General features: G+C 58.4%; 1 protein-coding gene across 1 annotated transcript; it reads left to right on the forward strand.

The window, feature by feature from the left end:
* The first annotated feature begins 510 nt into the window (after window positions 1-510).
* Dolpp1 (dolichyldiphosphatase 1) lies at window positions 511-9,957 on the forward strand. The gene is made up of 8 exons (XM_070014817.1): window positions 511-957; window positions 4,584-4,684; window positions 4,885-4,969; window positions 5,053-5,152; window positions 5,314-5,412; window positions 5,930-6,058; window positions 6,465-6,554; window positions 8,702-9,957. The coding sequence occupies exons 1-8, from the start codon at window positions 882-884 to the stop codon at window positions 8,736-8,738; spliced, it is 717 nt and encodes a 238-aa protein (XP_069870918.1). The 5' UTR covers window positions 511-881; the 3' UTR covers window positions 8,739-9,957.
* Window positions 9,958-10,870: the final 913 nt, after the last annotated feature.

Here is a 10,870-nt window from a genome sequence, read left to right on the forward strand (position 1 = left end):
GGGCCCAGGCCCTGGAAAAAAAGTCTCACGGGCTTTTGTGCCTGAGCTGGCTTTGAGCCGCAATCCTCAGATCAGCCTCCTGAATAGCTAGAATTCCAGGCGTGAGCCACTGGTGCTTGGTCCCGTGAGATTCTTCTCTCCAAAAATCCGAAGTGGAGCTGTGGCCCAAAGGGGTAGAATGCTAGCCTTGAGCAAAAGAGCTGAGGGACAGCGCCCAGGCCCGGAGCTCAAGCCCCACAACCGACAAAAAAAAAAAAAAAAAAAAAAAAGCTTCCATCTTCCCCTCTTGTTAAGTGTTTAAGGCCTCGTGAACCCCTCTCCTCCCCAGTAAGTCCCTTTCGACCCGAGCACTTTGTGAACATAAAGGCAGTCTGGTTGGTAGCAGAAGTCGTACTTGACCTCAGTTTAGTCATAGTTAAAAGTACGTCAGTTCAGACTCCGTGGTGTCCAGCAGATTCCAACGGAACCCTCCTCTCTGGGCTGCAGATCCGCTCGAACCAAAGCTCCCACCAAAGCACAACACGCCCCTCATGCTAGTGTCTGATTGGCTCGCCCTGCCCACCCTTGACGCCAGAAACACCTTCGGGTTGGCTGCTCTGCTTTCTGTTCAAGGCTGGAACCCTCCCTTTTCCTGATTGGTCAAACAACTCTCTGCGCTCGCTCCGCATTGGGTGCTGAGTGGGCCGGCTCGCAGGCGCCGAGGGTTCTTGCTGTCTGATTAGCTGCTCCTTGCAGCCCAAAGGGCTGAACACTGAATGGCTGCGCCACTACCTATATCGGCCTCTGATTGGGTGCGTGGCGCTTCGCCGGCGTGATAGGTCAGGACCACCGCCCCCCTCGTTCCCCATTGGCTGCTCAGAGAAGCCCGGTCTCCGGGTAAGATGGCAGCGGACGGACAGTGCTCGCTCCCCGCTTCATGGCGGCCGGTGACCCTCACCCACGTCGAATATCCTGCAGGTAAAAGGCGGCCCGGACTCGGGGGACTTCCTCCTGGGAGCGACCCCCCAGCCCCGTGCGCTCCAGGCCGCGCGGGCCCGCGGAGTGGGCGCCGAGGGACCGGGGTGGGAACTGTCAAACCGTGAGCCTTGGAGGGGCTCGGCCGGCGCGCGCCGCGCAGGCGCAGTCGGGCGGCGATGAGCTGGGCGAAATTGCGAGTTATTCGCTCGCGCGTCTTGCGGCTGCGCGGCCGGAGCGCTTCCCAGGGGTCGGGGGCCCGGGTGGGCTGGAATGGGGCCGGGGTCCGTAGGGGGCGGGGCAAGGATCCCCAGCCTGGCCCTTGGCGCTTCGGCCCCGCCCTCTCCCGGCCCCCGGGGGCCTCCTCCGCGCCTGGCGTGCAGGGAGTGCCGGCTTCCTTCGGACCCGGGGCTTCGGGGCGCTCGTTCGAGACGGAGCTCCCTGTTGCAGGGGCGCGCGAGCCGGGGCCGGGCCGGGTCGTGTTTTGGTGCCACGCCCTGAGCGGCGCAGCCGAACGCGCCCGCCCAGTAGGCTGGGGGCCCCGGGGATCGCCACTTCCAGAGCATCAAACATGCCTCTTGAAGCGCCAGCCGGAGGATCCATTAGCGACGGTTCTGGGGGCGGTCGGCGCGAGTAGTGTGGACCCCGAGTCTGGAGAGGAGACGCATCCCGGCCCCGGTGCAGGCTGGGGCCTCCTGCAAGGGCCTTCTCCCGCCCCCCGCCCCCCCTCCCCCGTCACTTATTTCCAAAGTGGCACGAACACGGCGCCTCGCTTCTAACATGGTGTGGGAATCAAATGATAGCAGGCCTCAGGAGACCATGCCCACGGCCTAGCACCAAGTAAACACCAATAAATACCTGCAGTTAGGGCCAGGTGCTTACTCACGTCAGTAATCCTAACTACTTAGGAGGCTGAGATCTGCGGATTGCCATTGCAAAAGCCAGCCGGCACAGGAACGTCCGTGAGACACATTTCCAACGAACCACTGAAAAGAAAAATAATTAACAGAGAGATGTAAGTGGGTCTGTGGTTCAAGTGGTATAGAGCCCCAGTCTTGGGCTAAAAAGCTAAGGGACAGCATGTAGTACCAGCACCCAAACAAAAATTACTGGAGTTAATGTTGCCCACCTTCCCAGGACCCTTCTGGGTAGGATGTTCGGGACCCTCAGTGACTCCTGAGATGCTCTCACTGCTGCCTTGGTCATAGACAGGGAAGTGAGGCCCTGCTGAGGGCTCCAAGGCTGCATGCCAGAGAACTTTGACTTTGGGTGTTCTGGGTTACGCTGGGGTGGGGCAGTCCTGCCAAGTTCTGGGCCCTACCCACTTGTCTGCCTGCCTGCCTGCCTGCCTGCCTGCCATTCCTTCATTCATTCAGCCAGGACTCATTAAGCACATTCCAAGCTAGGCCCTGGATCTGCTCAGGGTTTTAGAATGGTGGACAGGCCTTGTGGGTACCTGTACTGCTGTTCTATGGGAAATGCTTTATAGGAGGAAAACCAATGCTGGAAGAGAGGATGTAATCCTAGCTACTCAGGAGGTTGACACCTTAGAATTGTGATTCAAAGCCAGCCCAAACAGGAAAATCTATACAGTGAACCACCAAAAGCCCCAGAAGCTGTGGCTCAAGTAGTAGAGTGCCAGCCTTGAGTGGAAAAAGCTAAGGGAGAACACCTATACCCTGAGTTCATGTCCTAGTATTGGCACCAAAAAAAAAAGGGGGGTGGGGGCTGGGAAGGTGGCTCAGTGGTAGAGTGCTTGCCTTGCGTGCATGAGGTCCTGGGTTCAATTTCCTTAACACCACATAAGCAACAAATAAAAGCCAGAAGTGGCACTGTGGCTCAAGTGGTAGAACACTAGCCTTGAGCTGAAGAGCTGAGGGACAGCGCCCAGGCCCAGAGTTCGGGCCCCAAACCGACAAAAAAAGGGGAGGGGGAGGAGTGGAGGAGAGACTTGGCTAAGGCCTCAGCATCTTCCCTCCTTTAGCTTCTTGCAGGGCTGGAAACTTTGCAAGTAAGAAGGAAATTGGCAGCTGCGAGCAACATGGTACATGCAGGCCATGATGAGGGGCATTTGGCCAGTCCCCTGGAAATGTGTCTGAGACCCCTGCGCTTCTCATACCCCTGATCACACTGGACTTGCTTCCCTTATGCATGCTTTAACCTAGTGTTTGTACCTGGACAAGTGTGAGGAGCTATGCTGGGGTGGAGTGTAGGGAGAAGTGGCTGCCCCCTTCAGTGTAGAGCGTGGGACAGACAGCCTGGTGGCTGCACCAAGCCGCAGGCTGAGAGCTGTGTCCCAGTCAGACTTTCCCATTGCCACTGTCGGGGGTACTTTACCCAGTTTGTATTTGCTGCCCTCACCCCAGCAGCGTCCCAGGTGGGGAAGCAGTGTGTGCAAAGGCCCAGAAGTAGGACAGAGTACAGGGTGTCCAGGGAGCTGAGAGCTCCAGGCTTGGAACTGGCACAGAGCGCGTTAGGGAAGCAGGCCAGGCCGGGCAGCTCAGAGCCTGTGAGCGGGCCTGAAGGACACGCAGCCCCGGGGCGGTGGGAGCCACAGACGGCGTGGGGAGTGGTGAGGCCAGAGTCTTGGCATCAGCTACAGGATGGCCAATGTGCTGTCACTTGCTGAGGGGACAGAGGGGTGGGGGCACTGGCACTGCCTGTCCTACAGTCATCAGGGCTGGAAGGAGGTGGATGGGGAGACAGATGTTCAGAAAAGGGAAGGAACTAGAACTAGTCAGGCGTGGTGGCGCAGTCCTGTACTCTCACATTGGGGAGACTGAGGCTGGGGGTGCACAAGTTCAAGGCCAGCCTGGCTCACATATTAAGACTCTGTCTCCAAAAACAGGAAAGATCTGTTACCTGTTGGTCGGTGGCAGCCCCAGTAACTGAACCAAGGTTGCTGCCCTTTTCTCTAAGGCCAATGCTGAGTGAGCCCCCTTGGGTAGGCAGGCTGGATAAGGCCAGGTGAGTACAGCATCTCTGCAGGCCCAGAATCTGTGCTCAGCCCTCCATGCACACCTCCCTGTTGCTGGCGTGAGGCCAGGCTGGTAGTGCGGGCCATCTCACTCACTGGCACCTGCGTGAGTCCCGGCAGAGACTGTGTCCTCGGTGCTAGAGACCATGTCGCAGGCTCGTGCCATCCTGTTGGACTTGGCCCAATCAGAGTCTTTGATGTGGACCTAACCTGGGTGATGTCCAGAGAGTGGCAGACTTCGCCAGAGTCCCAGGGTTCAGCAGGGCAGTCCTGGGGTGGCACTGTGGTCCCCTGAGGCCCTCCGTGCAGTCCCGGCCTGCCTCTGGTGTCACAGCCTGTGGGGTCAGGATGGGTATAGTGGGACCAGGCCAAAGACCTGGATTTCCACCTCTTCCTGGCTCTGACTTTGAGCAAGTCACAGACTCCTGCTGGGACTCAGTTCCTTCCTCCTGCAACGGGGACGTATTAGAGGCACGCTCAGAGCTCACGGTATATGAGCTTCCCATGATATTAATGGCTCATCTGGTCACTGGGCACCCATGACTCTGGTTCTAGCTCTGTGGGGGCCTCCTCTTCGGTCTAGGCCCCACGTGACCTGCAGGGGCTGGCCCCTCTGATGCCTGCACTCAGTGCTCTTCCTGCCCCCTCGTAGGAGATCTCTCTGGATACCTCCTTGCATACCTGAGCCTCAGCCCTGTTTTTGTCATCACTGGCTTTGTGACCCTCATCATATTCAAGCGGGAGCTGCACACAGTGAGTCTGTCTCTCCCCACCCCCAACTCCCTCTGCCACTCCGCAGTGCCCCTACCCTGCCAAGCCCATCTGCTTTGCCTTCTTCCTGTCTCTGCCTCCCTCTGTCTGTGTGGATCCCTGGCTGGCCTGGGAGGTCCAGTGTGACGCTCCGATCACTGATACACAAAAGGCCCAGCTGACTGTGTGCGTTTCCCTGGCAGATCTCATTCCTCGGGGGCCTGGCAGTGAACGAAGGGGTCAACTGGCTGATCAAGAACGTCATCCAGGAGCCCCGGCCCTGTGGAGGTAGGGCCTGGGGTCCCCCAGGTCAGGGCCTGGCTGGGAGGTCCCTGTCCTCCCGTGATGCTCTGCTCTCTTCTCTCCCTCAGCCCCCCACTCAGCAGTGGGCACCAAGTACGGGATGCCCTCCAGCCATTCCCAGTTTATGTGGTTCTTCTCCGTCTATTCCTTCCTTTTCCTGTATTTAAGGTAGGCTTGGACCTCCCCCGTGGTGAGCCAGGCTGGGCTCTGCTGGGGACTCCGCTTACACCTGGGGACAGCCCTCGGGGTTGGGAGGAGCTGCACTGAAACAGAAGGGGCCTGGACCCCAGGCTGAGGTCTAAGGCTGTCTGATGGGCCTGTTTTCCCAGAATGCACCAAACGAATAACGCCAGGTTCCTGGACTTGCTGTGGAGGCATGTGCTCTCCCTGGGGCTCCTCACTGCGGCCTTTCTAGTCTCCTACAGCAGGTACGGAGGGAGCAGGAGCCGGCCCCACCCACAAGTGCCCTGCTGCGCTCTTGGGCCTTGGACCCCACCGAACCCTGGTCCCAGAGTCTGTGGGGCAGGGCTGGAAAAGGGCCTGAGGCCTCCAGTTTGAAGGGGCAGGGCTTTAGTTGCCCCCTTCTAGCTCATTCAGGGAGCCTGAGATTCTGGAGACAGCTCTGTGGATTGGCCATTTGTGCCCAGCTTCCTAGAGGAGCCCCTGGAAGACAAAGTCAGAGATCAAAGGCTGGACAGGAGAGAGGCAGCTCCCAGTCAAGCTAGCACATCTAGAGGTGGGGAGCCATTGGAGCCATTATTGGGGTGCCACATCCTGTGTCCTGCTAGAGGTGGAGTGGCGGCTGCGTTCTGGGAGCCTGTCCCGTGGGCACGTGGCTCCACCCGTGTACACACAGGTCCCTGGGGAGCTGGCGCTCGGACATGGGGAGTGTGCGGGCCCGTGGCTGGCTGGCTCTCATCAACTTCCCTTCTGGCCTTGGCCCAGGGTCTACCTGCTGTACCACACCTGGAGCCAGGTGCTCTACGGGGGCATCGCTGGAAGCCTCATGGCCATCGCCTGGTTTGTCTTCACCCAGGAGGTCCTCACCCCGCTGTTCCCCAGGATAGCAGCCTGGTAACCGGCTCCTGGCCATCCCACCCTCACGGCACTGGGGCCTGCTCGTTCCTGCGGGCACAGTGGTGGCAGAAGGGCCCTGTGGTGGCACAAGGCTGCAGGCCCCACCTGCCTGGCTTCTACCTCCCCAGGGGGCTTGCTGCAGGGACTCAGGTCTCCCCAAGCCCAGAAGCCAGAGTGCCAATCTTTGCTGTTGCCTAGATTCTCAGGGACTTACAAGGCAGCCACAGTCCTGCTGGGCTGTGGGCAGTGTCCCCACCTGAGGTGACACAGTGACACACCTGGGTTTCTCGGTGGTTCTGGGGTCTCAGGCCAGGCCGTGGGGGCGAGTGTGGTGTGGGCCTTGGGAACTGGCAGGCATCTGCCCTGGCGGCAGGCTCAGGGCTTTCTGGTGTCTATTCTCCAGGCCTATCTCTGAGTTCTTCCTCATCCGGGACACGAGCCTCATTCCCAATGTCCTCTGGTTTGAGTATACAGTGACCCGGGCAGAAGCCAGGTGAGTTGAAGGGACAGCGGTCGCCATGGTCCCCACTGGCTTTTCTGGTATTGCCTCATTGAGTTCTCCTGGGCCCCATTTTACAGATGAGTAAACTGAGACAGGAGGGAAGTCCCCACCTGAGTGCTTTCAGATAGTGGGGGGGGTGTCGAGCGGGGGGCTGAGCACACTGAACCTCCACAGCTCAGGACCCGGACAGGGCCCTCCCCTGGGGCTGCTGCGCCTGGCACTTCCCAGGAGCTGGTTATTGGAGACCAGCCTGCACTTGCATAGCAAGTCAGGGCACAGCTGGGCTGTGCCGTCTCCTGACTCAACTCACCGTAGCTTCTGGATGGGCTGCCTGTCAGGCTGAGGAGGGCTGCTCCTCCTCCCCAGGGCTTCAGAGGGGCAGTGAGACAGGCCAGGCTCCAGAGGAGGCCTAGGGCAGGCTGGGCCTGGCACCTAGGGAATGTGTGAGTACCTCAAGGTCCAAATTACCCTAACCAGCTTAAGGGCAAAGCCCGGATCCACGAGGAAAGGGGATTTGAGGGTTAGGGCAGGGCAATCTCATTAGAGGAGGAAACCCCAGCTGGCCCAGGAGCTCTCCCCCAGCCTGGCCTGCCTGGCTGGATGCCACCTGCCTTTGTTTACCTAGACACACACACACACACACACACACACACACACACACACACACACACTTCTGGATGGATCACGCACAAAGACACACACAGACACACACTTCTGGATGGATCACACACAAAGACACACACACAGACACACAGACACACACACAGACACACACACAGACACACACACACACTCCTGCTCTGTTGTGGTGTGGCAGCCAGGGGACCATGAGGAACCAAGGCTGGCTCTGTGTGAGGCAGGTCAGGAGCGAAGTTCAGAGGCTTGCCAGCTAGTGACAGGGGTCCATTCTCCTTGGAGTGATGGGACAGAGCAGACAGGGCTGATGGGGTGGGGCTGGCAGGGAGGGCTCCTGGCAGAGGAAATGACCTCAGTAGGCCAATGGCTGGGGCCATGTAGCTCAAGGCCTTCTGGGCCACAGTTAGGTTTCTAGATTTTAATGAGGACCCTAGACAGGCCCTATTTTCCTTTCTGAGCCTTGGTCAATACCTCTAGAAAACAGGGATAATGGGCCAGGTATATAGTGGTTCATGCTTGTAATCCTAGCTAGTCAGGAAGCAGCGGTAGGAGGTAGTAGTCTGAACAAACTTAAACAAAAGGACTAGGAGTGCTGGGCTCTGGTGGCTCATAGCTACTTAGGAGGCTGAGATCCGGAGATCCATAGTTTGAAGCCATCCCAGGCAGAAAAGTCCATAAGGCTCATCTCCAATTAACCACAAAAAGCCAAAAGTGGAACTGTGGCTCAAGCAGTAGAGTGCTAGCTGTGAGCACAAAAGCTCAAGGACAGCACCCAGGCCCATAGTTCAAGCCCCAGGACTGGCAAACAAACAAACAACACACCCACACAGAAACAACAGCCAGTGCCAGTGGCTCACGCCTGTAATCCTAGCTACTTACCAGGCTGGGATCTGAGGATGGTTCAAAGCCAGCTCAGGCTGGAAAGTCCACGAGAGTCTTATCTCCAATGAGCCAACGAAAGCCAGAAATGGAGCTGGGTGACTCAAGTGGCAGAGCACCAGCCTTGAGTGAAAAAGCTAAGGGACAGCATCAAGGCCCCAAGTCAAACCCAGTACTAAAACTAATACATTAAAAAATAGGGTGATGAAGCCTGCTTCCCTCAGGTTGCTGAGCCCGTTGTGGATATGAGAACCCTTTAAGCCAGGGGCACTGTGCCCCTGCCCGGCCTCCTGCTCCACACCTTCCATGCACGGAGGGAGGGCGCTCTGTTTCCGTGCTGACACTGGCGCCCCCTTGGTTGGTTTGTCTGTACAGAACCGGCCAGGAGCTTCTCACTTCCCTTATCCCACCCCGTCTCCTGGTTCTTTTTCTGGGCTTCCAAGTTGGGAGGTTGGGATGGTGATGGAGAAGTAGCCATGGGCTGGCCCTCTCCAGCTCCCGGGCCCGCTGGCTCACACCATTCACCACTGCCACCATTTCCTGGGTACTGATGGGGAGCAGCAGGCACAGGGCCAGGCCCCTGGACACCAGTGTCTCCACACTGACCCCACCCCATTTTACAGGAACAGACAGCGCAAGCTGGGGACGAAGCTGCAGTGACTGGTGGGCCTATGTGGCCTGCATGGCGCCCGCAGGGTGGGCAGGATGACAGATGGATGAACAGAGACCTCACCTGATCCAAGTCACCAAGTGGAGCCTTTTTGTTCTTTTTCGTTATTTTAATTTTAATGGACAAGGTGGACCAAAGGGCCGAGCCAGTCCCTCCACCAGGACCCTGGAGGGCCTGCTGCCTGGGAGCCACGTGGTCAGAGACCCCGCTGTGCTGCTGCCAGCCTCTAGCTGGGCAGAAAGTGCCCTTGGCCTGGGCACCAGATGTGGGGTAGTGGATGGGGCTGTGCCTCTGGTCTCCAGCCAGGAATTCCAGGTGAAAAGTGCACGCTATTTATTTTGGGGTTTGTTCAAAGGCAGGTGCGATTTGGGGGAAGGGGCTGGAAGAGCTTGTCCTGCAGAGGGGTCCTGTCAGCTTGCAGCCCCTTGCCCAGGCCTGGGCAGGAGAAGCGAAGCACCCGTGCCCTCCCTGCTCCCGTTGCCATTCCAGGACCTCGCCAGTGTTTCCCGTATGGGGTAGGCCCAGCGAGCGCGCACGCGCCTGGCGGCTGCTGCCACCGCTCCACCCCGGGTCATCCTCCTGACACCACAAGGGCTTTTTCTGCTCCCTGTCCCCGTGTCCCCTTGTGACAAAAGAGCCTGCACATGTGGGTGCACCGCACCCAAGGGTTTACAGCTCCTTTTGTCTGGCCATCCAGTAGCAGCTGTCACCATCCCTCCTCGAACAAATCGCAAAGGAACCCGGAGTTGGGGCTCCCCCTCCCGCGTGCTGTGTCCGTGCCCCCGTCTTTCCTGGCCGCCCCATCGGCTGGAGCCCCCTGCCCAGCCTGGGGACGGGCTCTTCCTAGGGGACCGTCTGTCTCTAGTTGCTCTGCCCCACTCGTTGGAGATGCTTCCAGCCTCCTGGAAGTTTCCAGAAGTGAAGCAGACCCCTCTCTTTCGGGAGGTCCGCAATCTGCTGCTGAAGCACAATGTCGTGGTGCTTTACTCGCTCATTTGGTAAAGGATTTGGTAAAGGCTGTGTCCGAAGCCATGGCAGACAGGCAGGGCCGGGCTGGCTCTGGAGGTGGGGCGCCGCCGCATCCCTCCCTCCCTCCCTCCCCGCCGACCGACTGACCGACTGACCGACGAGCCAAGTGTGCGGTGGTTTGATTTAAGGAAATTAAATGAAATTGTTTACTATTGTTTTCAAATAAAATCTTAAACTCTGGTGGCTTGGGCTCATGAACAGAGGCTGGGACACCTGGGGGACATGACCCTTAGGAAAGGACACACTTAGGACCAGGAAACCAGAAGCATCAGGTCCCTCCAGACCCTGAGGCGGGGGCATGAATGGCCTCAGTGCCCCCGCAGCCCCCGCACAGGCCTCTCAGCCCACCGCCCAGCTCTCAGCCACAGAACTCGTCCTGGGTCTTAGTGACCCTGTGTGGCGCAGGCTGGGCCAGGCCCAGCTCCTAGCATGGGAGGCCCCAGAACTGCCAGAGCGCATACAGCGCCCACCCTTCCTAATGTCTCACGTCCTTTAAGTCAGTACTTCTGGTGTGGGTGGGGACTGGCTTGCTTTGGCACATTGAGCTGGGCTGGTAGAGGTCTCGTAGAACTGAGGTGCGTGTAGGTCATACCCACAGCTGGCTCCAGCACGGGAGCTGAGCCCCATAGTAGGCTGTCCGCAGTGAGCACGGGTAAAGCAACCTTTTCTCGCATAGGCGTGGAGGATGGGCAGGCTCAGAGGCCTCAGAACCTTGATCTCCAACTAAGGCCACTTCAGACTGGTAGTGACCTGAGGGGGATTCAGTTCGTTGTCAAATTGGTTGTGTGTGTGTGTACTACTGCTAGGCATTGAACTCAGGGCCTGGACGCTTGTCCTTCTTTTTCCACTCAAGGCTAGCACTCTACCACTTGAGCCACCACACCTGTACTTCTGACTTTTAGGTACTTCATTAGACCTAAGAGTCTCACTTCCTCCCCAGGCTGGCTTTGAACTGCAATCCTCAGATCTCAGCCTCCTGTGCAGCTAGGATGACAGGCGTGAGCCATGTCAGTTACAACAGAGCCTTCTCGGATCTCATCAGGAGACGGTGGCAGGCAGGCTCCACCTCCACCTTGCCCTGGGGAGATTTTGC

The sequence above is a fragment of the Dipodomys merriami genome, unplaced genomic scaffold (assembly GCF_024711535.1).
Source record: "Dipodomys merriami isolate MVZ:Mamm:240054 unplaced genomic scaffold, mDipMer1.0.p SCAF_11, whole genome shotgun sequence".
In the NCBI taxonomy this organism is placed as follows: domain Eukaryota; kingdom Metazoa; phylum Chordata; class Mammalia; order Rodentia; family Heteromyidae; genus Dipodomys; species Dipodomys merriami.

Coding starts and splice junctions, on each gene's coding strand:
- Dolpp1 (XM_070014817.1), top strand. CDS start 882: ATGGCAGCGGACGGACAGTGCTCGCTCCCCGCTTCATGGCGGCCGGTG. Junction 958..4,583: donor CCACGTCGAATATCCTGCAG/GTAAAAGGCGGC, acceptor GCCCCCTCGTAG/GAGATCTCTCTGGATACCTC. Junction 5,153..5,313: donor TTCCTTTTCCTGTATTTAAG/GTAGGCTTGGAC, acceptor CTGTTTTCCCAG/AATGCACCAAACGAATAACG.